Raw genomic sequence first — 25,055 nt, forward strand, 5'->3', positions numbered from 1 at the left:
AAAAAAATAAAAAAATCTCCCGATGTCATTATCCATAAAGAGAAGACGGTAGAAAAATAACATAAAAGAGGCGTTTGATTCTCTCTGTGCAGAAAAGATAAGTCATTAAAACTTCAAACATACTGACTAAAGGCTGTAGTGTAGTGGGTGTTTGTGTGTGTGTGTGTGTGTGTGTGTGTGTGTGTGTGTGTGTGTGTGTGTGTGTGTTTACATTTGGAAAATGTGGACTGTAGCTCGATGTGTATAATTAAATTCATATTTATCATATTTATATATCTCATATATATATATATATATATATATATATATATATATATATATATATATATATATATATATAATCTCTAACACTTTTCTAAAGTTAAATACATTGTAGTTTTTTGTATTATTTCGTCATAATATTTGTTTAGAAATTGCACACATATGTTTTGTTTTTGAAAAGTGTGAGTTGCCAACATATACAAAAGCTATTATTGTTCTGATATGAAGCTGGTGCAGTCCCGTGTACAGGTGTACACGTGAGTTTACTTCAATATTTTGCATGTCAATTCTAACCTAATCATGACAAACTATTACATATTTCAACATTTTTAAAAGAGTGTGCCTCAAATATATCTTGCTACATGTCACTGTATATTATGTACAGGTAAATTTAGTAAACTACCTAAAATCATCATTAGCTGTCATTGTATGGAAAAAGATGTAATGAAAGTGATGGAGTCTATCTATTAATCCCAAATATATAGTTATACTGTGTATTTTCTTTTATAAGGGACTAAACTAAAGTAAAACATCAGTATGCAATGAAATGCTGCTGTCATAAATGGTCATTTGTCTTCTGCAGATTGTTGATGTTGGTCCTGTCTCAAATGGCTCACTTGATGTGTGCAATTCCATGACCTTCACTTGCACATGTCTATGAGGATTGTAAGGTGCTCAGAAGTGCCCCTTTTGAGCTGCTATTCGTCCTCTATATGTCCTTTGTTTTAACTGCACTTATATACTTCACAGGGGACTATTGCCCAAAAATATATGCACCAAAATGTAGACAGCATTGACTGAAAAGGTTATTGATGTCATTTTCAAGCATGTCAATCAAATTTTAATATTGTGCACTGTAGCTGATTTGCTTCACTGGTGTGCATATTATTTTTGTTTCACATCCACATACAATGTATTTATTGTCTTTTATTTTAGTCAGTTCAGTCAGGATTGTGCTAATGTCGTGGGTCAATATCTGACTTTCTTTATGACAATACACCAAGGATGTGGACTCGAGTCACATGACTTGCCTCTTGACTCGGACTCGAGTCCTGAATTTGATGACTCGACATAATTTAAGAAGACTTGAGACTCGATTTAGACTTTGACAGTAATGACTCGAGACTTGACTTGGACTTGAGCCCTGTGACTCTATAATCAGACTTTATAATCAGATTAGGGTCCTTTTCACTTTAGACGGGTCCCTGCAGTGTGCACTTGACTTGTTGTACTTGACATCTCTGCTCCTGACAGGCCTGTTTTTGTCAGACCTCTACTGTTTTGTTCAGTCAGTCACATATTTTAATTGCATGTGCATTTCATTTTATTTAAACCTCTATTAATCAATCCATAATTGAGATTTAAATCTGAGTTTAAGTTATGGTGCAACAGGACTAAAGTTAATCTTAAACCTTTTAAATGTTTCTAGAAGAAAATCAGTCGCCAATGTGTGTGCAGAAACATCCTGTTATTATACAAATTTTCTTCTTTGTGTAATCTCCTTTAAACCACAACAAAAACAGGCTGTTGAGGATCCCCTATCAATGTGATGTCACATTGATTACGCCCCAACCGTAACCGCTTACAGACTCTGCCTTATGAGCGCATAGTTCAACCTTCTGCCAGAATTAAAAAATAAAAAATTATTATTAGATAAATCCTTACAAATTAGACAGCTAAGAATTTGATGTAACTATTAAGTATAATAAATTTTCCCACTTTTTCATGTCACTTTCATTTCTTTCGGGATAAACAAATGAATTCAAGTCTTGTAAGTCCAATCTGCAGTGCATTGCCCCTACATTTAGCAACAGCTGCAAATTGTAAACTTAACATTTAATATACAACATTCAACATTTATTTACATATATTTGAGAATCTAAATATTGAATATTTAGACTATATTAAGACTTAAAGGGATAGTTCGGCCAAAAACGATATTAAACCCATGATTTACTCACCCCCAAGCTGTCCGAGTTGCATATGTCCATCGTTTTTCAGACAAACACATTTTCGGATATTTTAGAAAATATTTTAGATATTTCTGTTCATTAAATGTAATGTTGCGGGGTCCAGGAATAGTCCACGACCTTCAAGTCCAAAAAAGTACGTCCATCCTTCACAAATTAAATCCAAACGGCTCCAGGATGATAAACAAAGGTCTTCTGTGGGTAATCCGTGTGGTGTTGTTGTAGAAATATCCATATTTAAAATGTTATTAACTTTATAAACTAGCTTCCGGTAGCGCCGCCATCTTAGACTCAGGAGAGAGGATTAGCGTAGTGTACGCACTTTTCTTAGTGACGTATGACAAATTCGGAGGGCGGGGGGACAGAGCAGCAGCAGAGAAACTCTGTACGCTGCGTAAGCTCTCATCCTGAATGCGCATCACTCCAAAATGGCGGCGCTACCGGAAGCTAGTTTATAAAGTTAATAACATTTTAAATATGGATATTTCTACAACAACACCTCACGGATTACCCACAGAAGACCTTTGTTTATCATCCTGGAGCCGTTTGGATTTAATTTGTGAAGGATGGACGCACTTTTTTGGACTTGAAGGTCGTGGACTATTCCTGGACCCCGCAACATTACATTTAATGAACAGAAATATCTAAAATATTTTCTAAAATATCCGAAAATGTGTTTGTCTGAAAAACGATGGACATATGTAACTCGGACAGCTTGGGGGTGAGTAAATCATGGGTTTAATATCGTTTTTGGCCGAACTATCCCTTTAAAGCTTAAAGTTGATGACTTGCAATTCGACTTGAACTTCCCTGTCTTGACTCGGGACTTGAATGAAAAGACTAAAGACTTGTGACTTGCAAAACAATGAGTTGGTCCCACATCTGCAATACACACTAAATTCTGTGTTGTTTGAATTCATTGTTGGGTCAAATATAGACAAACCCAACTGTTGGGTTAAAAATAACCTAGAAAGGGGTAATTTTAACTGTTTGGGTTTGTCCACATTTGCCCCAACCATTAATTGGAACAAACCAGCAGTTTTTTAAAATGTATTATATGAAAATTGGTTTGCAAGCCTAGGAATGAAGGGTGTATTTGACAGGCTTGTGCACAATTCAGAATTGAATTGAGAATGACTCCTAAATTCCAATTCAATTCTTGAATTTGAATTTAATTTGAATTGATGTCAAAAACAGGATCTAGAATTACAATTTGAATTTGAATTAAAGGAAGCAGAATTGCAATTTAATAGAAATTCAAAGAAATTCATATACATATTATACAGTAAGTGAAGTGTTAAAAGTGAAGCTTTCAGTATATGTCAGATATGATTGCATTACATATTCTATAAATATATTAGTTTGAACTACTTGTACAGATTACATTAACAGGAAATGTGGTCCCCCAGCAATTAATGTTAAAAACTTTAGTCACATAACAAATAATTAAGTTTGATTTTTTTGTAATTGTAATTTTGTGGAACACGATGGAACATGACTTTATTTTTCAGAATGCTTTACTTTACTAAGTATTTTAAATGGTTGGCAAAAATTTTCCGAAGTAACTTGCCTAACACTGAAGGTATGTGAGATTCTTTCTGTTGTGTGACTGTGGAATTTATTTGAATTGCCATGAATTAAATTCCAGTTCCTGTCATTCCAATTCAAATTGAACTTCCTGTGGGGCGGAGTCAATTCAATTCAAATTCCAATTCATGAATTGAATGGACGCCAATTCTGAAATTCTGAATTGTGCACAAGCCTGGTATTTGAGTGTTTTATACAAACCAAGAGTAAATGAAAAGAAGATATCTTGCTAATAAATTATTTAGGATATCTGCAACTTGTTAACCAGATCATCGTGCACATGCACAAACACATGCACTTAAATGTAAAAGAATGTCACAAGTATTTATGTTTTACTTACATTTTATTGAAACACATGAATGCCTGTATTTGAGATTGTGCCGAGACAGTGCGTTTGTGCTGCGGCCAGTTTCACAGACCAGGCTTAGCTTAAGCCAGGACTACATATCTGTTTTTGCTTTGATGCTTTTTGTCTCCAGAAGATGGCACTGCAGGCACAGTGGAGAAATCAATAAACTCTTCTCTAATGGTTTAATTCAGTGCTCTGCATTTATTGTCACTGCTTCAAAACTAGAAAAGCCATATCAAACCAATGTTATATCATAGTTTAAAATAATTTCTGACTAAGAAACCCTTGAATCTCTTAGACCATTATATGTGTGTTCAATATGGGCAAGCAGAAAGCCATGTAAGGAGACCTTTACAATCCCCATCAGGCGTTCATCCATCCTGTCTTCACTAATTTTCTCTGTTTTCTTTGAAGTGGACATGAATTATATGTTATCCATACCTCTCCACCGCCCCTTAGTCAACCTTTGTTCTTTCTTCAGAGCTTTCTATTGCGGCGGTCATAAGTGTGCAGATACACAGTTTTATGCTACTTGTAATGGAAAAGAGTGCTCTTGAAGTTGAGTAGGTTGAAATAAGACTGATCTTAAAGCACACCATTCTCTTCAATTTCTCACCCTCTCATTGTCCCCTTGTTTCTCTCTTTAAACTTCCCTTTTTCTTTTATGTGTTTTATGTGGTTTTCCATCAGTTCAGTTCTGTTTGTCCCTGTTCCTCGGATTCAGTCTCGCTGTGTGTGCTTATGTGTATAGTATGTGTTTTTTTCTCTTTCACAGTTTGTTGGTTAGTGCTATATGAAAAGTCATACTTGCAATTATATAGCCTACATTTATAATTAATATGTCACAAATTAAAATGTAATTAATAAAATGAAAAAACCAAACAGATATCATGATAGCATTATAATCATTTGTTACCAACTGGTTCACGATAATGATTGTTATTGTAAAATAACATTTATTAAATGCTTTTTAAGCATGTTGCAAACAGCCTTAGGCATACAGTAAGTGCTTAAGCTTCAAAAGCATGCATTTGCCAGCCGTGGAGTTTGACAACCATGGAAAACAGATGGTGAATATGTGATTCAGAAAGTTATCAGCTAGGGAACCTGTCAAGCAACTGCTTATAGTTATTTATTATTAAACAACTGTTACAATAAAAGTACTACTTTTCAAAGCAACTAATTTAAGACGAATAGTTATACAAGCAAGTTTGGTGGTGCAGAGTAAAACGTGGCGCTTTTCTAGGCGGATTTAAAAGAGGAACTATGTTTTATGGCGTAATAGCACTTTTGGGAGTACTTCGACTCGGCGCAGTAACACCCTCCCTCTCCCATTATGAGAGTAAGAAGGGGAGCGGACTTTTCAGTCGAGTCGAAGTACTCCCAAAAGTGCTATTACGCCATAAAATATAGTTCCTCTTTTAAATCCGCTTAGAAAAGCGCTACGTTTTATTTTGTACCACCAAACTTGCTTGTATAACTATTCGTCTTAAATAGGAAAAACGTTGATGTGTTTGGTCACTTCTAACTTTATCTCTAAATGGTACAATTGAATGAATGGGGTTAATCTAAATCATAGACCGTAAAAAAATATGGACGTAGTGTCCGTGACGTCACCCATTGGTTTGTGAAGATCGCTTTTGAAGCTTAAAGTAGGCGTTGCCTGCCGTCGCCATCTTGGCCGCGCGTCCCCGCGAATTACTCGCGGAAAACCGAAAATGGGTAAAAAGGCGGGACATGGGTGAAGCTGAGGTGAAACCACGCCCGCCTAGCGCGAGTCTAGTGACAGCAGTGGCTGTTCAACCGACACTCAAGCGGCCACGCCCTTAATTATGCAGAAGTTTAAGGCTTAATATAATCTAAACGGGTGAGTTACAAAAAAATTCACCCCCCTCACAGTTGTCATGAAGGGCAAAATTAGCTATATAGGCCAAAAACACTTTTTGTACCAGGCTGTAAACATATTATTTTCTACTGTAAAGTTGGCCATTTTTAACATGGGAGTCTATGGGAATTGACTCCCTTTTGAAGCCAGCCTCAAGCGGCCAGTCGATGAATTGCAGTTTAAGTCACTTCCGTGTTGGCTTCATTAGAGAGATCGGAAGGTTGCCCCTCGATCTAAATGCTGTCGAGGCGTCGCAGCGCGCTCCGGCGCTTGCGTGCGCGCGCGCGGATGGTGGAGGGATGTGTCAACGGTTCTTGGTTGGGGTAGTGACATATTTTAATATTGAAAATGAGTAGACTATTCCTTTAATAAAATTGAGATGAGTTGCTAATTTATAAAATTAAGTTTTATCATTAAATATATTTTATAAGTTTTAACAACTCGTCCCTAGTTTTAGTGAAACTGTGTATCCATAACATTATTTCACACATAAACAAAATAGCCAGCTTTGCTCGATTTCCAGTTTACTTGATACTATACTGTAAGCAGCTCAAAAAAATGTAATATCATTGAAAGATTAGATGCCATTGACAGATGTGAAAATCCATTATTTTTCAAAAGTTGTTAGGAGAAACTTGAAACAAATGCAAATGAGACAAGAGACTCTTAAGTATATAAATTAAATGCAAGATAACAATTTTGGTTTTGGATACATTTCACAAGATAAGAAATGATACTTGATTGCAGATCTGTCAAATCTGAGCTCAGTTTCTGACATTAAGATCTCTTCTGCAAAACTAGTGAAGACGTATGTGAGATGTTTGGGTTATTTTTAGAAGACACACTTGAGTTTCCATTTTATCACAATGTTGCAGGAGAAAATTGAAACAATAAAGAGTGATCTTTCTTTTGTATGGTTACAGTGATATTTCTTAATATAGCTGGCGTGTGTTTGGTACTTAGTCTATATGAGGAGGTCATACAAAAGTCGCTAAACGCCACCTCCGTCAAACACGAGATAATAATATCGCTTTTGTCTCGGCACATATTATATGATCATCAAATACATTTGGTTCACATTTGCATATTCCTAACCTCAGGCCATTCAGAAATTGTTGGCATAATCCGTTTAACTCCACAGGAATTTTTAGCAAAGTCCTCTACGGCATCCGTGGGTCACAATCAAACTTTTGTCACTTGTGAGTGCTTGAACCTGAATACAACCCATTTGTGGCAGTCCTATGAATCACAGCGCCCCCTAATGTGTGGTTCAGTTTCTCTAAATTTTACATTCTAACTTTCATCATTTGCAATGTTTTTTACAGGTTTTAGGAGGTTTTAGCCAAATTATAGCCAATTATTGGGTTTTGCAGCAAAAGACCAATGGAGTGACTAAAGGGACATTTGCGAAAATAAGGGATCTGAGTTACTGACTAATAACATTTTCATTGTCATAATTTACAAGAAAATATGTCATATGCACTTACTGTGGGTTCAAACCAGCCGCGTTTGAGTCGTCTACCACATCTAGTTTGCCGCTTGAACACTTTGAGTATACTCACTTCATTTGTGCGTGAAAGCTGCATGTGAAATTCTAGTCGAGACATTCACGCGGAAATTCGCGTCATGGGAGGGGCTTCTGTGACTCCGCTCGCTTTCTGTAATCATGTCACTACTAGACCAAGCTCCTGATTGGTTAACGTGGCAAAGTTCAAATTTTTTAACTTGTGTGTTTGCCACGGCAACACTCTATTCACGCCATTCACGCAAAATAAACGCCTCATTTGCACCGCCAGACGCGCGTCAACGCGTCTTTACATTGACTTAACATTGAAATCACTCGCGCTTGACGCCTCTACTGCGGCTGGTGTAAACGCAGCATTGGACATTGAAGTGACGAAACATCTCATTTGTTGCAGTTTGTCCATTTAGGTCTACTGTAGAAACATGGAGGTGCAAACTGGTGACTTCCTTGTAAGGAGACACAGTGTATGTAAATAAAAACGGCTTATTCTAAGGCAATAAAACAATACAGTTCATTATGTAAGGTCTTTATAAAGCACTGAAGATATAGTTATGTATATTATATTTAATTTATGTGATCCTCCTAAAAGTCACACAGTGCACCTTTAAAGTTTAAAGCTTTATCTTCTCTTTTCTCTACTTTATCTAAAAGTGTCCTCCTTTTGGAACTTATAAATGATGTTGTGTCCTTTCGTTCCTTTTGCAGCTTTTGTAAAGGCCATTCAAAGAGAGAGAGTGAGTGTGTGGCTGAAACAGACTGTCAATAGAAACTTAGAAAGATAAATGACAAATCTTTTTTTAGCACAGATTTATCTTCTCCTCACCTACTATCTTTTTACTCTTATTTAGTTTTTCTTTAGTGAAGTAGATCTTCTGATACTCTTCACATGCAGCGCAGATAAGGTCAGATAGCTAAAACACCAATCACACCGAACTAAAACTTCATACTTTTATGAAAAGACAAAGTATCTCCCTCAAACAGACATGCACACAATCATTCATTGAAATGAAATATAATAGCGCAAACCAGAAAAGGATTTTAAAAGAATAGGACATAGGATCAAAGGTGTGTTGAGCTCTATAATAGCATAGACCAATGCTCTGTTCCTGGAGATAACATTTGAAACTCTTGCGTATTAATCTGTCTGTGTATGTGTGCCATTGTAGTTTTGCGATCTGGAAAGGCAAGATTGAGCATGCAATGCTTCTCCAATGTCCATCGCATTTAAGCTCATGCACACAACGCTAAACTGTGGTGAACCCCCATGAGTCCGGAGTGTCTAGAAAAATCATGAGAACAGGAAATGACCTCGATTCAGAGTTTGCCCCCTAGTGCGACCCCAGGCAAACAGCTCTCTTACACTGTTTAAGCGAGGAACAGTGAAACTACAGTATGTGTGTTATTGCGGTTATGTCTTATATGCTGTATTTTTGTTGCTCTGCAGGGACACGGGAAGGAAATCCGGCAGTGATTTAAAAAAACACTGCCGTTATATATTTAAGTATTTTGTGTAAATTTACAGTTTGACTGGTTTATGGCCAGTTAAGGTTTTGTTGTCACCTGGATAGGTTTAGCAGTTTGACAGAAAGAGGTTGGACAGGGAATGATTTGAAAGAAGGATGGCTGAATGGATAACAATAGGCAGATTGTTAGAAGAGTTGAATTTCTGTGTATCCAAGGAGGTTGATACTCACAGACACATCAACGGGTGCTGTGGTGTGTGTTGCATTGTGCTTATAGGTATGGAGATGATTATTTTAGGTATGCTAGGTCTTTTTAAAATGTTTAGTAATTGGTACTTTATACTGTCTATATGATATCATATACTGTATATGTTGAATACTGTATATAAAAGTAAGGTGATGCCTGTAAGTCATTTGTACGTGTGTGTGCGCGCATCTTTGTGTCCATCTGTTCTGCTGTATTCCAGCTGCTTGACCCGAACCCCCAGCCCTCTAGTCCTGATTGGCTGATGAGAACCATGTCTTAGTAAAGCTAGTTTGGGCCTCTTATGGGGATAAATGCCTAAAACCTGAACTGGCATTTATTTAAACCTGGAGCGGAGCACCAAATGTTACTGGATTGAAGTGCGTGTCTCTATTTCCACTTATCTTTGAAACTAACTGTGTCATCATCATATAATCAAATCCATTTACCCTAGTGAAAGAGGCCTGACAATGTACAGGCAGACTGATAAAACACTGGCACAATTCTGGAATGTCATCTGGACAGGTTTCAAACATCCGGCCTCTGGCCAAGTCTTTTATCTCACTGACAAGTTTGGTTTTGCTTTACACCTGGACTGTTTTTGAACATTCCTCCTGTGTCTGGATTGAACTGGTTGGTTTAGTGTGGATTGTAATGTGAGTTATGCATGTAAAAAATGTTTTTAGCCAACAAATGTTCCCCATATGTTTGTTTAGGGTGGCCTATAGAGTTTAAAGTTGAGTTAGTTGAATTCATCTTAACGTATCTACAGTATATGGTTCAAATAACTGCCTCTGAGGAATGCATGTATTGTGGATTAAATTTAAGCTTGTCATAATATTTGACTCTTGATATCTAATTCTGATTTATATTAAAGTTCAAATTAAGAAAGTATTTTTTTAACCACAGTCATTAAATAAGGATTATATAGATTTTCGAGGAAACGTAAATGTTTGATGTACTCTATCATTAGTTATTTTTAAATATATCTTAAGACTGTGATATGCATAATTTTGCAGTAATAATGTGTAATAAGCCACAAAAATTTGTACCTATAGTCACGTAATTTTTTTATTCTTTTTCGTGATACGGTCACAAATTTACGTGTTTTTTCGTGATGGTATCACGAATTTCTGTTTATGTGTCATTGTCACGTATTGGTTACTCAACTGCTTTTTCCTATTTTCAAACCATTTTCACTTCGGTTTAGGGTTCGAATTGGTGTTTGCATTATGATGTCACTTTAAGTATTCGTTTATACTATTTTTTTTCAGATTTATTTTTTATACTTTCAAAATTTTAAAACATTGTTGCCTGGCGTTATGTAAATCTAACCCTAAACCGAAGCCAAAATGGTAAGAAAATAGGACAAAACAGTTGAGTAACCAATACGTGACAGTGACACATAAACAGAAATTCGAGATACGATCACGAAAAAACTCGGAAATTTGTGACAGTATCACGAAAAATAATCAAAAAATTACGTGACTATAGGTACGTAATTTCGTTTACAATAATATACCACAACGTGTCACATTAAGAAATTAGGTTTTGAAAAATCCTAATTTTTTCAGGACATTTTGCAGTTTCTTACATTGTAACATTTATTTTCTCATTCTCGTGTTTTCTATAAAGTATGAGAACTAACACAGATTTATTATGTGACTGAAAGTATTGAAAGTAGTTACAACATGGTAAATAAAATAACGGAAGTTATACAAAGTCATATGAATATACAGCCCAGTCTCACAAAATTTTGTTATATAGTCACGTAAATTTTTGATTATTTTTTCGTGATATTATCACGAATTTCCTCGTTTTTTCTTGATCGTATAACGAATTCCTGTTTTCGTGTGATTATCACGTATTGGTTACTGAACTGTTTTGTCCTATTTTCTTACCATTGTCGCTTCGGTTTAGGGTTAGATTTAGATAAAATGACATCCCAACCCAACTCTAACCCTAACGCCAGGCGACATATAAAAAATAAATCAGAAAAAATTTGTATAAACCAATACATAAAGTGACATTCCAATGCAAGCACCAAATCTAACCCTAAACCAAAGCGACAATGGTTTAAAAAAAAATAGGGAAAAATAGGAAAAGATTCATTATACGATCACGAAAAAATCCAGAAATTCATAATAATATCACAAAAAAAGAATCAAAAATTTACGTGACTACGAATGTACACAATGCAAAAAATGTAACCATATTGATGCAAAAAATGAGTATCATTGTCTGCATACAACACATAATAGGTTTTATAGGATTAACCCATCACACACTCCGCCTTTTCCAGAGACAGTCCTGGTTTTCACACAAACCTCACATGCAAACTTTGTCTTGTGTCTCTCTCATGTTCAATGGAATACCTCTGCCTTCCCACTGCTGTGTGTGTGTATGAGAGAGAGAGAGAGAGCATGTGGCACTGGAGAGCCTGTTGAGCTCCCCCAAGTGAGAAATCAAGCAACTGGGCAAAAGTAAGTGAGAGAGAGAGAGAGAGAGAGAGAGAGAGAGAGAGAGAGAGAGAGATAGGGAAGACAAACTTTCCTTCCAACAGTTAGACTTTTCCTAGCTCCAGGACTTGAGTGCTGGAATGGATTTCCTCTGATTTTTTTGGATGTCACTGCACAACTGTTGCTTTTCCACACAGAAGGGATCTTTAAAGTTTTGGTGGCTATAAGATAATCACACAGAAGTGCGTGTCTGCGTGTGCGTCTTTTGGATAAGTGGAGCCGTGGTTTGAGGCGTGTGTGTCTGTCTGACAGGAGCGTGCTCGGAGCAATGTCAGGTGTTACGCGGAAAGGTTCTGGGAGACCAGGATATTACTACAGACTCCTGGGTCGAACGAGACTACAGAGACAACGCAGTCGCTCCAGGAGTAGAAGCAGATCTACAAACAATAGGGGTAAACATGACGTTATAACCTTATTGCATTGTTCCTGAAATATCCCCTCTCACCCTGAACATAGTTTTGGTATTGTTTAGTTAATAAATGGAACAATGCATTCTGTTAACATAGTCATAAGTATTATGTTTGTCACGCTTAGGTGCAGTATGTTACACTACTGTGCCATTAATGTTGTGCTACCACAGTAGTGAAGCATTATAATAGCCCTTCTATCAGTGTATAACTGCCTTGCATTGTCATAAACATAGTTATCACTGCATTGTTTATAGCGGCACTTTTCAAGTACTGTACTTTACTTCTGTAGAAAAGTCACATTATTCAAACTCTGAACGGGAATAATAGTTGCCTGATCTCAGAAGTGCTTCATTTAACTGTCTTTAATTTGCACTTCTTTTTGGATCCTGAAAACTGCATGCTGACAGTTCCTCATTATCTTATTCATGTGTTTTACATAAATTAGTGTTTGCTGGGGTGTTTGTGTATATGTTTTAAAGAGAGAGAAGAGCTGCTCAGAGCTGTCATTTATTATACAGCTATTATAGCCTGTGTTGTGGTATAAATGAGGATATTTCTAGTTCAGCATTTTTCGTCACTCTTCCTTTTTTCCAATCTTGTTTATTTAGTTACATCATTCAGGTTATCTACGCAAAGCTTAGTCATTCTTTCACATTTGTGTCAGATTTAACACATAACTATTACCCTGACCAGACCGCACAGTCATAAAAGCCCTCACTCGGAGTGGGCGGAGTTTGCTCCTGTGTTGTTATCAGTTATAACTTTACAGTTGAACAATGAAACAGGTGACCGGGCCCAAGTATCAAACCTAACACATCAAACACACTCTTACCCAATTGTCCAAACCAGTCAAGCAGGATCCTCCAAAGTATCTGATCTCACACCCCCACTTTCTCTTTGCTTTAAGTAATTTCAGATGTGACGGCTGTGAATGACTCTTTCAAATTCTCGTCCAGGCTACGGCTATCTGGATTCATTACACATAGGGTCGATTTGGGTCTTCAACTCATTCAAACTCAATTCAATCACTCAGAGAATCGATTCTTGTTGGATATGTGGTGGTTTGTGATGGACCTTTATAATGGCACTGCTGTTTGAGCTTCAAGGTGACAGTCAGAAGCAGTGATTATAGGCCACACGGACAGCATATGGATTACAATAGATGTTTTATGTGATGTGTTTGCTCTGTATATTGAGAAAGTGTTTTTTTGCTCGGTTGATAATGGGATTTTTTGGATGCTGCTGTCAGTTCACTGAATAGTGTATGAACAGTATTTGCTCAGAACTACTGTAAGTGTTTGAATGAATTTATCTGTGTGTGTCTGTGCAAGTATTTGTGAGGTTCACTGTTTTAGTAATGTTTGTTTGACAGCAAGAGACCAAATCCGGAAGTTTTATTGTGGAGTGATATAGTAGTTATAGAGGATTTCACGTTTTTATTGGTATGAGTGTGAAATAACTGTTGAGCTGCGTATTATAGGATTATGTCTTGGTTTACTGCTCTTGTTTTAAATAATAACTATACATATTATTCCAGCTAAGTCCAGTGTTTGTGTTGAGAAGAGACTAGGACACATGCGTAAGGGGTTCCTAAGGGGCGGTTCTCATTTTCCGTATTTTGTGCACGCAATACGTTATTTTTATTTTAGACGCATTTCAAGCACACTCAAATAAAGAGCGACACACACATGGTTCGACGCGCTCTGTTTTCCCCCCGATGCCGTAGCAAGTTGAATGCCATGTCAGAAAGCGCGTTGGAAGGTTTTAGCCGCGAAATGTGAACTGCCCATTCATTTTTCATTTTACGGCCCATTAAATATATCTATCTCGGGACCCACCAACATATTTTTTAATGTAAATATGAGGAAACACACTTTTCTCTCTTTTATAATTGACTGTTTTACTGTTTGTACACAATGATGACGTGGCAACATATGCGCACGCAGTTTGGCAACAGAAGTACGCAAAGAATCAGCAGTGAAGCAACACAGACTTTTTTTAGTTATTTTAAAAAGTTGACTTAACAACTTTTTTAACAAAGCTACCAGACTCGTTTACTATCGTGGAGTGGATAGAAGATGTTAGCAGATGACCAAATATAAAGTTGCCAGATACATATATACGTATATTATATTAGTGCAGCCAGACACAACAACCAGACATTTTGATGCTGGGAAACCGTTTTAATAAACTTTAATAAACAATGAGAAACAACACTACTTCTGTTGTCAAAATGCGTGCACAGGCTATTTGATCACGTGGGCTGTAAAAGGGTCTATGGTAATGGTACGGTGTAGTCCAAAGCATGAAATGAAGGCAGGATCTAATTGCCGCAAGTACGTTTAATAAAACAAAGAAGCATAAACAAGGGTCTGAGACTTGACATGGCATGACAAGACAAGAAAACAGACATGGCAACTACTATTTATTAACAATAACCAACAAAAGACAATGATAACATGAGGGCTTATATAGGGACAGGGAACCAATGGGAACATTACACATCAGGGAATAGGGAAACAAGAGACAACATGGCAAGAAAAGATTTCAAAATAAAGGACATGAACATCAAACAAGAACTTTAAAATAAAAGGCATGAACATGACATGACAAATCCTTACCTAGTTTTAATTTTCCTTGTCATTTTTTAATGAAATGTAAAGTCATTTGCAATGTCAAAATACCTTATGGTATATCATATCAAAATCAATGTCATTACTAGTCCTAAGTTGGAGTTAACTTTTTTTGTGTCTTTCACAACAGCTTTGCACGACCCATCTTATCTCACTGTGCGACCCACAAGTGAGTCCCGACCCAAAGTTTAAAAACCCCTCAGTTAAATAGGAAATATCATGAAAATCTGACTTTTTCTATGTTTAAGTGCTATAATTGGGTCCCCAGTGCTTCTATCCACATAGAAAATGTGAAAAAGATCAACCCAGTAACTTAGTTTTGGTTAAACATTTTCTGCAAGCATGTTTAAAAATAGGTCATTGAAATTTGGCTCCAATATATCCAACCATTCCACTGCACTGCCATTTATTGCAGAGATCAGCTCATTTGCATTTAAAGGACACACCTAAAAACAGCACATTTTTGCTCACATCAACAAAGTGTCAATTTTAACATGCTATAATTAATTATCTATACAATATTTTGAGATAAAACTTTACAAATGTACTCTTGGGACACCAAAGATTTATTTTACATCTTAAAAAAGTCTTGTGAACTGTCCCCTTTAAGGGACCCAGCATTGGGTCAAAAAAGAGATGAACCTACCCATTGGTTTTTAATTTATCATAGGCTGTTGTTTTAACCCCAAATTCTGTGTTGTGTGAACTCATTGTTGGGTGAAATAAAAAAAATTCTGGATTAATTTAACTCAACGGGTGGGTTTGACCCTTTTGACCCAACGGTAGACTCCAGCATTTTTTGGAGTGCATCATAACATAAAGTTGGATTGTAGTGTTATTTTAATCTTTTTGTATGAGTGATCCAATTTTTGTTTTTTTTGCTGGAAGGGGTGCCATATACTGTACATTTGCAAATCTGTTTTTACCTTTTTGCAGAACAGTCATTTTTCTGAAACACAGTATTTGCTCAAAGAGAATATCAAGAATTGATCTTCTGGACCACTTACACATTGGATATATTATACAATTTTCACAGAATACTGAGCTCAAAAGTATTACAATATTAGTTTAAAGTTATTTGTGTTTGTCATTTGCTAGTCCACTTCTGTCAATAAAAAGGGATTTATACAGTACACTGGTTGATTCTCATTTTAAGTGGTACGAGAATAAATATCATTGGTTATATTTTTAAACAGAATTATGAGCCTTGTTATCTGCAGCACTTGTTTGGGTTCAGGAAACTGCTTATCTAACTAGCTTGAACATGACAGAAGATGACAACACTTTGAATCTGAATATTCAAATACTGCAAGCGTACTCAGTCAGGAAACTAACTCCTCTATGAGCTCACCTGAGCTCAACCCTGTTACACAACCAATAACACAGACCCACACAAGGGACAAACGCACATAAGGGCACACATTAAGAACAAACATAAAGGGCAAACTGTAGTCTATTTATTTAGAGTTGTATGTCAAGAGTGTTTAAGGACTGTGTTTGTCTCTCTCTCTCTTTCTAGCTCTGCCTTCCTTCCTCCCTCACCCTTGTCTGTTCATATCTGATAAAACAACATTACATCACCATTGTACCAGCTGCTAAAGGGACAACCTGTAACACACATACTGACACAGCTGTGTGAGTTTGTGCTGTCCGCTGTCCCGTGGACAGTACAACCCCAGCTCTCCCACAGTCGATGTTTTTTCGCCATGCTATGGTTTCTATGTCAGATTAGGCAACGCATGGGATCATGATTAGTGGGTGAGCTTAGCTGTGACTGACAGTTGCTTGCAGCTGTGGATTTCACATGTTTACTCAACATTATCTCATAGGAATGCTATGTCAGACGATTATGATGGAGGTTGTCCTGTACTACTGATCTGAGACTGGTTTCACACAGTACATTAAAACCAAGATGTATGTATGCTAGGGAAGTGTTTTAAGAGTCTCACTTGGAACATCACTTGATATGTTAAGCCAGGTTGCACATGTGGGAGAGGTGATTTCATTCGAACCCTTTCTTCTTCACATAATTTTGTGGATACAGTATCTAAAAAGCTGTTGGGGGTTTCGAACTGGGGTGCCTCAGAAGGTTCGGGTCCCCCCAAAAGTTCTCAATTTAAATGTTTCTTTATAAAAAAGAAGATGGATATATACAGTGGTGTAGTGGTGTCTGGAGAAGTGGGTATACTCTAAATTTATGCCCCCAGTAGAAGTGGGTATACTCTTAATGTATGCTCCCAGTAGAAGTGGGTATACCCCATGCCATCAAATAAAGAGGTGGGTATACTCCGTATACCTGCGTATACTCCGTATACCTGCGTATACCCTGCACTACACCATATATACATATTTTAGAAACGGGGTTCCTTGCTATAAGTAAATTATTTGTGGGGGTCCCTACCATCATAAACTATATATAGCTAATATGATCTGATTTTTTTAAGCCATGGGGCATTTTTATTCTGTTTTTCTGTACCATGCTTATAAATGAAAAGGGTAAATGTTTTTCTGCCAAAAAAGACCAGCCTATACAAGCATGAATTTCTGTGTTGGTCCAAGCTGGTTTATGTTGATGTGTTGTTGGTCTAGCTAGTATACCAGCAACAAATAATCTATCAGCATTTCTTTTTGTTACTGCTGGTTGACTAAAGAAGGCTTATTGGTTAAAGTGGCAGGGACACCAGCATTTGTATTATACTAATATTGTCTAGTATAATATTGTTTTTTTGTGATGTGGACAGATGCTCTATGTCTTCGATATGATTCATGTCCTATGCCCTCACCACATTTTTGGTCTATTGTTGTCCAGTTTATCATACTTAGTGCAGAAAATTGAGGAAATACAGCTGAATGTAGTAGGGAAGTATATCATCTCATAATGGAAACTGGGGTAAATATAAATGTACTATTGTGCTAGGTTTATTTCAAAAGATGATCTGATAAAAATGGGTCATTTTTATAGGATTTGTGCAGAGATTGTATACTATTGTATACTAGTTGTTAAAAGGGATTGTGGACAGTTCAAATAAACATGATCCAAAACTGTAGCAACAATACATGTAGATCAGCATGGAAAGTAGAAAATAAAAACAATAAAAATGGAAGAAGAAAGAAAGGAAGAAAGAGCAATAGGAAAGAGACAGTGACTAAGACATGAGAGACAGGAAATGAACAGAACAAGCAAGGTGAAGGACAACAGAGGTAACAGTGATTTAACAGACATGAAAAAGCCTAAAGATGTAAAACTAAAGAAGAGACTGAAATGAACTGTATATGTGTGCAGTATTGTCTATGATTTGCTTTCAAATACTTGATATTTGAAGACTGTGTGTGTTTGTGTGTGCTGTGTGTTCTGGAATGTCTGAGTTTTCTTCAACCCCAATGTGCAAAAACACCAACTTCCTTTTCTTTTCCAAAAACACACTTTACACGCACACACATACCCGCACAATCTCTCTCACAGTCAAAGTCAGCAAAGCTTTGGCATCATTTTCGTTGTGTACAATATTGCCAAAGTTTAAAGAACTTGCAGCCACAATATGAACGAAACAAGACAATAAAAAGTGAATGAGGTGCCAGAAACATGAAAACAAGTAGCGTGAGCAACTTAACATTTGCAAAAAGTGCATGATAATAATAATTGAAAGGTGTAATGTGGGTTTTTAAGCGACATCTACTGGTGAGATTGTGAATTGCAACCAACCTCAATTTCGAAACGCAATAAGAAGCTACGGTAGCTGCCATAGGACAAACATGTCAACATTTGAGACAACGTAGGGATGAAATGTGCTTTGTAGAGGAATGTGTCCGTTAAAGGATTAGTAAATTTTCTTAAAAGAAAAATCCAGATAATTTACTCACCACCATGTCATCCAAAATGTTGATCTCTTTCTTTGTTCAGTTGAGAAGAAATTATGTTTTTTGAGGAAAACATTGCAAGATTTTTCTAATTTTAATGGACTTTAATAGAGCCCAACATTTAATACTTAACTCAACACTTAACAGTTTTTTTCAACAGAGTTTCAAAGGACTATAAACAATCCCAAACGAGGCATAAGGGTCTTATGTAGCGAAACGATTGTCATTTTTGACAATAAAAATAACAAATATACACTTTTAAAGCACAACTTCTCGTCTAGATCCCGTCGTGATGCGCCAGCTGACCCCACGCAATACGTCATGACGTCAAGAGGTCAAAGAGGACGAACGCGAAACTCCGCCCCAGTGTTTACAAGTGTTGAGAAAGAGGACCGTTCCTACGTTGCTGTATGTCAACTGATACTTATTAATGGCTTTGTGTCAGTTTATTGTTTAAAATGGTCCGCAAATGTGCGTTTTATATATGTAACACGTGACCTCCCTACATCACTACGCATTTACGTTAGGTCGCGCTGGACCGGACCTAGACAAAAAGTTGTGGTTTAAAAGTACATATTTTCTATTTTTCCTGTCAAAAATGACAATCGCCCCGCCAGACAAGACCCCCATGCCCCGTCTGGGATTGTTCACAGTCCCCCGAAACTCCGCTGAAAAAAAACTGTTAAGTGTTGAGTTAAGTATTAAATGTTGGGTTCTATTAAAGTCCATTAAAATTAGAAAAATCCTGCAATGTTTTCCTCAAAAAACATAATTTCTTCTCGCACACAATGGCACAGTCCATGAATTATGTCCTCTATCTGCAGTTTCTGATAACTTTCAACTTTCAATCTATTTTTTAAGGTCCAAATTGAATCGTACAGTATGTTCTTGTGCGATTTTTACAATATGCTATAGTTTTTCTTTTGTTTTTCTGTAATTTGATTGGCTAACTGTCTGAGTGCTGTCCTGTGATGGGTTCAATGTCATCAATATCTGTGGCCCATAACTGTGGCCCTCATGTACTCCACTTGGAACGCAGTGCTTAAGCATTAGTAGGATGTCAGATCACTGTTTTAAAACTGGTTTTGCTTTTTTTAGACTAATTAGGAAGAGATATTGGTTCTATTCTGCTCTGCAAGTTTGGTGTTGCCGTGTGTATTTGTAAAACGCTTTTATGAATTTAAAATTCGCAGTGTTTCAATTTGTTCCTTTATCAAGGCATATACTTAATTGTTTTAAATTAGTTTAACGTAGATACATGTACATTTGTCAAGAGTTAATTTCTGTCATAACACAACCAAAATGTCATTTTATGAAATTAATGACTTGGATTCGATCGCATAATAAAGAAAACAGACAAAAAGTGCCCAGGAACTTCTTCAATACTTTCTAAAAAGCATCCTAGAGTAAGATCTCAGTCATTTCTAGGCAAAGTGCCCTGTCAGAAATAAAGCTACAAACGCTGTCACTGTGACAGTTTCCCTAAAAAGATCCTAATATGTACCATTTAGGCACAGATACCAATATTTAAGTACCAATATGTACCTTTGAGGTACTAATATGGAACCTTTAGGTACAAAGGTGTACTTTTTGAAATGGTACTGCGGCCTCAGTCACAACTTTTGTACATTTATTTCTTTGTGACAGTTTGTTATTATAGTGAATATCCTAAAATACATCAAAGTTTAGATTATTTTTCAATTTCAGTTCATGCGCTTTTTTATCATCACTTTTGATCATTTTGATATCATAACAAACAAAATTTTTAGTTACATTTGTGACATTCGTTAGCCTATATGAGTTTATTATTATTATGAAATGTGGAAAAAAATTAATGAAGAATAAGTAAGTGACCATAAACTTTTGATCAGTAGTGTATATCAAATTACAAATGGCCTGAAATAGCTACAGTTATTTTATCAAAGCCTTTTCAAGCTGCACTTGATATATTGTATTATTTCATAGGTTGCGTCAGAGCCTGCCGAAACACAACAATACGGAAAAAAGATACAAATCATAATTGAGCATCTTGCGTTATCTCTGACTCATTTCATTACCACTGTTGACTCATCTATAAACCACATGAATAAAATATTGTACTTTCTTAATGCATGTCCTTGGTCTTATCGTAAACAACAAGAGAAAGCATTTATTTGAACGGATGAAACCTCCCTTCTGTGCTGTTGTATACAATGTTGTGTGACAGTCAAGCCATAGTCAAATAAGTATTAAACCCGCCCATTCAACCACCTGGTTTATAAAAGCTATACACAAACGCAGAGATGGTGAAGTGCTGCGTCTATGACCAATTGTCCCCAATCACCAATTGTGAAGGTAGGTTTATCTAAATAACTTGCTTATAGGAATATGACTTTATACAATTTAATCAGCGGCTGATAAAAAGCCCTACAATACGTTCATTTTAATTCAATAGGCTGCTTTATTCTGTGAGAAGTCGTTTCAGTCATTACAGAATTTTCATTTCTACTGGCGGTAATTCACTGCACCCTGTTGCGTGATTAATGGTCATTACAAATACTAAAAAAGCTGGACAAAATGAAATCAAATACATTTGCAGGCCTGCCATGGAGTAAATAATAGGTGCAGAGGATGGTAAACACCCTCCTGACAGCCATGCACTGAATGTGAGTTTATCAATGTTGTCTTACTGTCTAATAGAAATGTTTGTCCTTTACAGAATGTTGACAGGTAGACATCTTTCTCTTGTTTGTTTGTGTACCTGTTTGTGTATTTTTGTGGTGTTTTGTGTGCTCTTTCAGTTTTGCATGGCAAGTCATTCAAGCATTGTGAGCTTTAGGAGCAGGTGCAGGGAATGTTTGATTAGAAAAGGGAACCATTGAACAATGCACACACACATACACACTCTTTGCATATGCAAATGTTTTGTGATATTAAATGATATCTTTTCTTTAAATGTGAAGTTAAAGGGATGAAAACGTTTCGTTTCCTTAAATATGAATAGTATATGTTATTAATAATAAGGTTATTAATGCATAAGGTTTTGTTAATTTGAATGCACCAAACTCTTAAGTCTACATATTAGATCCTCATGGTTCTGTAACCTCATTCCACTCAGGAATGTCCTCTACAGGAAGACCTGGAAGCATTATGTCCAAGCCCACAGCTCAGGAAGTGTGTTTTGTGACCCTCTGCGTGTGCTGACAGTTGGCCTTGTTTCTGTAAGAGATTATTCTGAGACTGGCTAAATTCTCTAAAGGTTTGAGATGTGGTTGCTATGGGAACAGTTGAGGTAGGCGATTGTCTTTTATGACCGCTGGGAAGGTATCTGTCAATCATGGTGTCGCCGAGGACAGCCGGGTCTAATGAAAACACATGTTAAAGCTCAAGGAGAGTGAGACAGATATGCAGGTGTTTGTGTGGGTGGTGTTCACTTCTGCAGAGGTTACATTTGTGCACTGTTTCTATGTTTAGGCAACAAAATATATTCTACAGCAAACATGATAGCATTGGCTCTTTATCAGTGTCTCATCTGTTTGAAACCATGCTGTAGTGCCACATCAGATTCTTTCGATAAAAAATAGTAGTATGCAATAGTATGAATACATTAATCTGTTATGTTAACTCTTTCACCACCAGCGTAATAGCGGTATTGCAGAAAGACAGAAAATCTCGTCATTGCCGGAGAAGCGTTTTCTCTTAATTGACGAGATATCTCATCAATGGCGGTGAAAGAGTTAATAAAAACTTTTTAAGCAGTTCTGTTTATAAACACTAAATAATTCTACATCCAAACAATGTGACATGCAGCTTTAGGGATGAAGTTTATTATCTCTAATAAGTCTTACCCATAAACAAATACGAGTGTGTGTTTATAACTTTGTTTGTGCCTTTTTTTATTCTGTCTTAGTGGTGGTTGACACTTGTTGAACTGTCTTCTCCTGAGGGAAGATCTAAATGAAAACACACTGATTCTCACATGCATCTACAGCCACACACATAAAAAGCTACACAAGGACACTGTACTTTGATGTCAATATTAAAGTCCCCCCGTGGTTGATAATTTTATATCTAAAAAACTCATCTTTGAGCATTATTGTAGCACACAGGATGTAAAAGTTTTTTCATGCTTATGTAACTCCGACACCCTTTCGTCATTTTTCATACAATCTATAAATCTGCAAATTAGTCCCTGTCTCTACTAATTCGCACATTTTTTTCATTTACGGTTTCCAGGTTAAAGACCACTTATTATCTGATTCATGATTTTACATGTCCTTTGGTGTGTAAGTGTGTATTAGTACATGTTAACGATACGAAAAAGTACAAATCTCAAAGTAAACGCTGACGCAAGTTATCGTCTCCAACTTAAATCTCTTTTCTTGGACTACAACAAACACACGGATTTTGTAGGCAACAGTTTACTTCCGTCATTATCATTATTGCGCCCGCTTCTGACTTACAGCATGTGAGGAGCCTATGTTTTCATACTTTTGAGCAGTATAGAGTAGCACTTGTTGTTTCTGCAGACATGGTTTTATGTTTAAGTATCCTTACCTTACCAATCTGTTATGTTCTTCTTAAGCTGCGCTGGTAAAGTTGATCGATCAGCATTCAGCTTTGTCATCTGCATTTTCTGGATCAGATTCGGCTCGTATTTATGAGGTAGAAAAGACGATATTAACTCCTCTCGGTATTGCATTGGGAGCTGATTTTCCAAATACAGAAAGGAGCGTCATATTTCCTGCTGACGACAGAGGTATTCAGGCCAATCACAACGTACTGGTTAGTTGGCTAATCGGAGGACACTGGCTATGTTTATATGCACAAAATTTTGTCAATCCAATTGAATTTAATACGATTGAATGTAAAGACGATACAGTTTACATGCACCCTAAACATTTCAATCTGATTAAAATGTTCGTTTACATATACATTCTATAGAATCCGAACCGAACGTCTGCGCAAGCGCACAGCCAGGGTTGCCAGATTTGCATATCAGAACCATCCCAAATGGACATTCAAAACAATGCCCAAAAGCAACCCAATAACTATTCACAGCCCAAATACCAATAACTAATGAACGAAATAGTTTCATCTTTAACACACACAAAAAAAAAAAAAACTGGTGGAAGTTTAAACAGTAGCCCAAATCTAAACTCAAAATAAGGACTTGGCAAAGCCTCGCTGCGGAAAGCATTTCTCGTCAAGTTCACGCATTATCGCTGGATTAAAGTCAAAGTGGAGTTGGAGAAAGTTGTTCTTAGAAGTTTTCAGATATAGGTGTTGAAAACACACTTTTCAAAAGTCACAACGCTATTTTATTGCTTTAAGTAGCCTAATGTTTTAAAAGTACACATAAACGCGGCAGAATGTACATTGCGTGACCCCAGTAACCTTACCTAATGATGCACCTGCCTTGCTATTGCGTTTTTTTTGTGACGAGAATCATGTGATATAAGAGTTTAATATAAACGTGAACTTGAGCATAAATGTTCTGCGCATGTCCACAATGTATTTTTTCATCGGATTGAGAAAATACTACGATTCCCGCGTTTACATGCGTACTTTTCTCCTGCGGATCGGTTCACAGATCGGAGTACACCACCCCCTTCAATACGATCCAAATTTGCATCCGATCGTCCTCAATCGTATTGATTAAGGTGTTTACATGAAGGCTTGTCAATACAATTGAGCCATCAATACGATTACAAACGGATTATTTGGTTGCATGTAAACGTACCTCCTGTGCTTTTCTTAATTATGAGCTTTGTATAAAATCAGCATGTTTTAGGGAGGCAGAGCATAGAGGAGCAACAATAATGTACAGTATGTGGAAAATAATGTGTTTTTTGAAACATAAACCACACAAACACATTGCATTACACCAAATACACAAAATAATGTTGTTTTTAGCAATGTAATAGTTGCTCTTTAATGCATTCACACTGTACATGTTAGCAACAGAGAAGTAAAGCTGAAGCAGTGGTGCTGCTGTCTATGCAGCATCCATACATAATATGTATGGCTAAAACCCATTTAATTGTGATGATATGATTGGTTACTGGGAAAAAGGTTATTTCAAACCACGTTAATCTTTTGGAAAACTCACATTTTATGGAGAAAATACTCAGCAATGTGTTGAATTTGTCTTAAAAAAACACCATATAGACAACAATAAAACTGTTTTGTGATTTTCAGCATAGGGAGATTTTGAGCACGTCCCTTTTTTGTGCTTGTCCCTTAACATTATATATCTTTAACATGCATACCGTCACTCTGAAAGAAAGAGAAAGAGAGAGAAGAACATTAGATCAAGCTTCATGGCTCCTGACTGTTAAATTCTCATTACAGATCATCATTGGGTCTGAT

The 25,055-nt window shown here is 36.6% G+C and overlaps 1 protein-coding gene across 2 annotated transcripts in view; it reads left to right on the forward strand.

Annotated features, from left to right (window-relative positions):
* Nucleotides 1–25,055, forward strand: part of dab2ipb (DAB2 interacting protein b) — a 118,805-nt gene that overhangs the window by 6,375 nt on the left and 87,375 nt on the right. Inside the window, exon 1 of one of the 2 annotated variants that reach the window (XM_055199605.2) lies at nt 11,726–12,195. The exons of the other annotated variant lie outside the window; for it this stretch is intronic. Within the exon in view, the coding sequence (XP_055055580.2) occupies nt 12,072–12,195 (124 nt within the window). The 5' untranslated portion in view covers nt 11,726–12,071. Of the gene's footprint in view, nt 1–11,725; nt 12,196–25,055 lie in introns of those variants that run through there. 2 annotated transcript variants of the gene reach the window in all.

The sequence above is a fragment of the Misgurnus anguillicaudatus genome, chromosome 22 (genome assembly GCF_027580225.2).
Source record: "Misgurnus anguillicaudatus chromosome 22, ASM2758022v2, whole genome shotgun sequence".
Lineage (NCBI taxonomy): Eukaryota > Metazoa > Chordata > Actinopteri > Cypriniformes > Cobitidae > Misgurnus > Misgurnus anguillicaudatus.